We start from the raw sequence: 6,632 nt of genomic DNA, 5'->3' as shown, positions 1-6,632 counted from the left end.
TCAGACGTGTGCTCTTCCGATCTGCATTATTGTTATCTCTCTAGTATGGTCTGTACAATAAATAGTATGATTGAGAGATATATATGATATAGTTGCACGTCACAACATTGAGGCTGAGAGTTCAGTTAACTATATAAATCACTTCCAAAGTATTTTATTTTTTATAACTCTTCTAAATTGATGGGCGAAAATTATCACAATTATTAGGTTGTGGCAAAACCAATTTTTTTTCCGTGTATAAATTTCGATTGCGATACATGTAAATCATTTATTATAACTTTTTCTGCTGCAGCATACAGAAGTACATAATATTTTCGCGTTTAGTATTCGCGCTTAGTCTCGTCTTTTCATTAAAATCATCACGTATGTTTCTCTCGCAGTTCATTGCCACGATACATACAAGCGATCAAGGTTCGATAATCCATCAAGTCTCGTACACAATGAACACGGACTCGTAGAAAACTGAGGTCATACTTGAAGCTTCATTTCATTCGGTTCTCGTAATATTTTCATTAACGATGCGCGCACCGCAATCGCTCTTTCACGTCCAAGTCCAGATCAAAAGAGTATTCGTAATTGGGAATGAATTCTATTGTTCCTTCATATACGAAGCGAAATGTATGGAAACGCAATTTAAATGACGAACAGTTTACATAATCTAATTTCTTTCACGTTTTATTATCTTCAAATTCGCGACCAATATTTTTATTGCATAATCAGTTAGTCATAGTAACGAGGTTATTAATCATTGATAACGTTTGATATATAATTAAGTTAATCGAGAAAAAACTTCATATACTTGTCCGCGATAACAGTTAATCTTATCGTTTTAAAGAGAAGAAATTGACGCGGACCAAGTATGAAGATATTGTATGAAGAAATGATCTTTTCAGCGTTGTTCGTAAATCGTCCCTAAGCATCGTCCACCACATAATAAATCCACTTTTTAATTTTTCCCCTTTTGTGTGTGTTCGTATAAGCACGCGTCAATATTTTCGTAGTAGCGTTTGCGCAAAGTGCGACATAATGTGAAATGGGACCCTCAGCAAAACATCTTGTTTATTATTCGATATAATGATACCGATCTGCCGAGTTCGCACAGTCGATTGCTTGTACTCAACATCACATGCAGCTATTACCTAAACAGAAATTTGTAAATATTAGGAAATGGACTTTCACAATCACGATGAAGCAATTGAATATGACCCATTCCTCCTCGATTCGAGGACGGCGTTTCACGTAGGTGATTTGAATAGTGACTAACTTGTCGTATAAGTAATACATTTTCAACAACTTCAAGAGAAGCTTGCGAAAAGAAGCGTGACCTCGGCGCAATAGTACAAAAAAATATATATACAGAGACGAAAACACAAAAAATTGCTTGTATAATGACACGAGTCATTTACGTGCAATCCAATTTATCGCGACGACTTTTAATTTCAAGATAAATTTCAGACAAATAAACCTTACACGCAAATATGATAAATATAATTAGCATTGATATGACAATTTATGAGGGGAACGATATCTTCATAATCTTAAATATCAATTAAATGATTAAGGCTTTTTTTATCAATATCTAATTGATGATTAAACTAATTAAATTAACAATTAGATAATTATCAACTAACAGTAGGATTATGAAATACGTATCAATATAGTCATTCCGTTGCAATTTGGCTCTATTAAAGCTTATCATGTATTTCAGTATGATATTAAATCTTAATTTTATATATTTCAGTATCAATTAGTAATATCATTAACATCATTGGCATATTACTGTGTGATGCGGTGAATGTCTTTACATTTTATGCATAATTTAACGAGGCTATGTGCTCTCTTAAATCGAATCGATGAAAATTTCTCTGATTAAAACAGTAACAGATATTTATTGATGATCAGTGAGTATTTAACTTATTTTAAAGTGAAAGGCCAAAGTGCGAGTGTTCGTACTTTGCCCTTCCGTCTTATATCTTACTGATTGTGGCTAGTAGAACTAAGATTTCTAAGAAGTAAAAATAATGATAGTCGCACGTCTCAGCAAAATATAACTTTCGAAGTTTTCTAAATTTTTGGATTAATTGCTATTTCTTGATAGAAACTGCCATATATCTGTGGAATAAAACTCGCATTTAATTAGGATTCAAATTTCCAATTCACATATTCCGCTTTTTTGCTCTTAAGCTTATTGCTCGCAACTACATTGCAAATCCAAGTGTGTAAATTTGTAATCACTTTTTAGGCATTTATATTTTTACACATTTTATCTGTGTTATTGTACACAGTTAGTGTAAAATAACACAGATAAAATGTGTAAAAACATAACATGAGTATAAATGAGTAAAAAGTGACTACAGACACACTTGGATTTGCAGTGTATTATTTCCATTTTCCAGCAGTCTAATATCACTGATCGGAATAATCCATCGCTAGCTGATTCTCTCCAGTGAGATCTCATTAAACGCAGTGCTATAACTGCTACTTATGTCTTCATTGCTTCTCAATGATAAGATACTGATTCCGTTTAAGTATTTTTATTTTGATACTGCTGAAAATTCGATATTTATAATTTGAAATTTAAGAATGTTTTTTTTTGCAAATTAGCGCAATATTTTCTCTCTAAAAATGTATCAGTGGAATTACTACTGCAGTGAGCATTTTCCAGTGACATACTTAAAACTGTGGAAACCATAAAGACAAATACACTCAGCAAATTTGTTTTTATTTTAATAATAAAACAGATGCTTTAATAATGAATAATTTTGAAGATTAGTTGTGTCAACTAAATTTCGTCGCTGCTACAAATATGTAGTAGCAGTGATAGTTTTGCTACAATAGCAAAATTATTTTTCTCCGTACAGTAAATATTTCGTTCTGTGATAATGTATTGATTCAAACAGTAAATATCATTGAAAGACAGTAAATTTCAGTTCTCAAAACTATTTGACAGTGAAATTATCTTTCAGTGATGTTCACTGTTTGAATCAGTACATTATCACTAAAAGAACATTGAACTCGCTGTTTTATCACAGTTCTAAGTATGCCATTAGAAAATGATATACACTGAAAATCAGTGGATAATTCCACTGATTCATTTTTAGAGTTAAGTAATAATTCAAAATCTTTTTTGCAATTAAAACAATTTGAGGTATATGAAATTATCCTAATGATTACTAATTTCTTTTAATCATTTCATATCATTTTAATATCGTTAAATTACTTCAGAATAATATTGATCACGTTATTTTAATATCGTTATTTATCTATAATGAAAATGTATCGAAGATTTAAGGAAAAAGTTGTTTTCTTTTCTCCGAAATGATATCTTAATAAATATCATGTGCCACGAATCGTGGACGTATCTTTCTTATTATCTGCGTACGAAGTCTCTTATTAAAATCTACCACACATATAAAACATCGTAACTGGACTGATTAAATTAAAAACAATTGTCAAATATACATTGTGATAAATATTATCTAAGTAGGATAGTCTCTAAAAGTGAATCAGTGGAATTACCACTGATTTGCAGTGTATCATTTTTCAGTGGCATACTTACAACTGTGATAAACATTGAGGTATTTCAATGTTGTTTCAGTGATAATATACTGATTCAAACAGGGAATATCACTGAAAGACAATTGAATTTTAATTCTCAAAACTGTTTGACAGTGAAACTCACTGTCTTTCAGTGAGTTCTGTTTGAATCAGTATGTTATCATTAAAAAAACATTGAAATACTCACTGTTTATCACAGTTCTAAGCATTGCTACTGGAAACCGATATACATTGAAAATCAGTGATGATTCCACTGATTTGCATTTTTAGAGAGTATGGGTTATAAGATATTGTTAACACGTGAATCATCCAATTCATCTTACGTTGAATGCCTTTATCATTTCTGTAGGAATGATTTAACAAATAAATAAAACACGTAGAAATTTACGTATATAGCACACTCTCTCTCCTCGTCCGATTGTTAAGATATTACTATTAAAAGATATACGACAAATCGGGAATTAATTCGGCAATAAAAAGTTCGCAAAGCTACTTGATGGCCATAGATTATATTTATTAATCCATTCTGATTTCTTTTTATCACTTACCCACTTTCACACGATATAGCAAAACTGCAGCTCATACGCGCATAGATAGGCGATGCGAGCCAGAATCGGCTAGTTGAAACCAGTTACAAACGATATTTCTTCAGAGCCTTTCAATATACTGGGTAACGCCGCGTAAAATATCCCTTTCGCGACTTTTGATATTAATGGATCTTTATTCTACATTAATTATGAACGAGTTGAACACGGCATATATTATACAGTGCGTGTGTCAAAAGCACTCTGTCGACATTGACGAGAGCATTTCGTGCATCACATAGGAATACATATTAAATTGCTAGCATATCGAGCAACAGGATCGCTCATTAAACTTGGAGTCACGGGTACTTTCAATATTTACAAAACGTGTGCACATTGATAATATAATACATTATAATTTACGTCGCATCGATCGTACTTCGAAAAAGCCCGCAGCGTGAATTGGAGCAACGGCTTTGAGTATATTTGTCAGTGAGCGTGTGTCCGCCGCGTTTCGGATTTTCGGACATCCAACCTTTTCCAGCATGTAAAAAGTGTTTTACAATAATAGATGAAATTGCTGTATTTGGAACTGCTTCTGACATTTCTCAGACGATGCTGCAAGACTCGATATATTTTCGTTTTAAATATATAAATATATTTATGATTTTAATATTAATGCGCTATTTCCTTACTGTCAGGTCGTTTGTAATCACGCATTTCGAAACTGTTTTCCGAGGATATTTTTCCAAAGATATAGGGACCATCTGTTCGATTGGGGATACAACCGTCAAGCCCATGGCACTTATAGAAAAACGTAAAGCAGTAAGACGTAAGCAGTAAGCGAATTGGCTAATCACATTAGAGACGTAAGATTATTGTCTTACATTTTCCAACTGTGGCCGATTTGCTTACTACTTACGTCTTACTGCTTTACGTTTTTCTATGTGCCATGGGCTTTAAACGGTCTCCGCGGTCGTTTCTTCACAACTTTAAGATGAATCGTTTTCCCCCCACCGATTGTTTAACCGTCCCCCACCCGATCCAAACATCGTGTGGCCACCATCCACGGAATGCGTTTACCTTCAAAGAGACAGTATTTGCTGCCTTTGCGAGTCAGAAGCAGGCAGGTGCGTGTGAGGTCCAGCGGGTGTCCGGCGGCGGTGGTGGCAGCGGCGGCGGCGGCAATTCATTAATTCGCTTATCGACGATCGTCCGTGTGGACGAGCAAAAAGTGTACCATGCAGCTCGTGTCTCGCGCGCGCGAAGACGGGTTTTACGACGTTTAGAAGGCCGAACGCCCGTACTCGTGACGGACGTCGGGCTTGAGCGCTCCGTTTTAAGGTAATAGAATACAGATGTAGATACGGCCCGGACAAGGATACGCGCGCGCGGAAAACGTTCTTTCGCTCCTGGACCGCGATAAAAGCGAGGATCGTAAACGTCGCCTTCGTAAATCCTTTCCCGAAACGCGAGTGCACGCGATACGCGAGAAAAAGAAAAAAAAAAGAAAAGAGCACGACGTGGCGTAATCTACCGATAGTCATCGCCGTTATCGGCAAATACACTAAAGTATGTATTTTGTACGTAAAAATACGCCGGTACTATTATGATAACTGTACGCGCGTCAGAACATTGACTTCTATAGCAGTGCATATCAGAAAACTGATTTCTAGAAACGCGTATCAGGAAACTTTGACCTCTGGAGGTCTCCAAATGAGAGACAAGATTAAGATAGAATACATATTTTTGATAATTTTTGCGATGATTATTGTTATGTCTGTTAATGCTGCCGCGACAGATAAAATATTTCCAAAAGATACTAATAGTTTTAATTGTAAAAGCGTAATGAAGTCAATGATAGAGACGTCACTACTTAATGAGTTTCAATTTTAATCTATGCACATTCGAGTATCGTTTGAATTAGCTTTGTAATGGACTTTTATTTTTAAAACATTGGTGATAATATAATATAATTTTATCTAATTGTACATTTTCGAAATTAGAAAAAGAATTTTTTAAGTTAGGTGTTAATATTTATAATCATATTATAATTATATATAATATCTTTATAATTATATATAATATCTTTATAATCATATTATAATTATATTATAATATATAATAATATTATAATATATAATTTATAATCATATTATAATATATAATACATTATATGTATAAATTGTAATAATTAGGAACAGGAGAATCGTGCAGTACTGGTCAAAGCTAGTTCTCATTATTTCTACTGTTAAAATACTGCATTTTCTATATATAAACAAATAAATACTGTAATTCTATATAATATATTTATATATGTTATATAACGGCTATACTTTTTACTTCAATATAACTGATGGTTCTGAGATCTCTTTCGTTTACGTTTTGAGTGCGTATAAAAATCATTTTTTATCTCATATTTAGTTATTTCTCAAGTAATTAAATTATTGTGTTGCATTATATACACTATATTTAATCTATTTAGGTGTAAATAATTAGCACTAATTTTATAATTTTTTTTTTACATTACACATTATAACGTAAAATATT

At 33.1% G+C, this 6,632-nt stretch overlaps 1 protein-coding gene across 8 annotated transcripts in view; it reads left to right on the top strand.

Moving 5' to 3' along the window:
- The window catches only part of LOC105452255 (solute carrier family 22 member 21-like), a 25,432-nt gene that overhangs the window by 8,193 nt on the left and 10,607 nt on the right, over positions 1-6,632 (top strand). The window contains exon 1 of one of the 8 annotated variants that reach the window (XM_011693210.1): positions 1,202-1,239. The exons of 5 other annotated variants lie outside the window; for them this stretch is intronic. In XM_011693210.1, the coding sequence (XP_011691512.1) occupies positions 1,202-1,239 (38 nt within the window). 2 more of the 8 variants (XM_011693213.1, XM_011693215.1) reach the window with 2 other exon arrangements.

This window comes from Wasmannia auropunctata, unplaced genomic scaffold (assembly GCF_000956235.1).
Source record: "Wasmannia auropunctata unplaced genomic scaffold, wasmannia.A_1.0 LD336035.1, whole genome shotgun sequence".
NCBI classification, from domain to species: Eukaryota; Metazoa; Arthropoda; class Insecta; order Hymenoptera; family Formicidae; genus Wasmannia; species Wasmannia auropunctata.
Note: the sequence above shows the minus strand (reverse complement) of the source record. Positions and strands in the feature narration are given on the sequence as shown.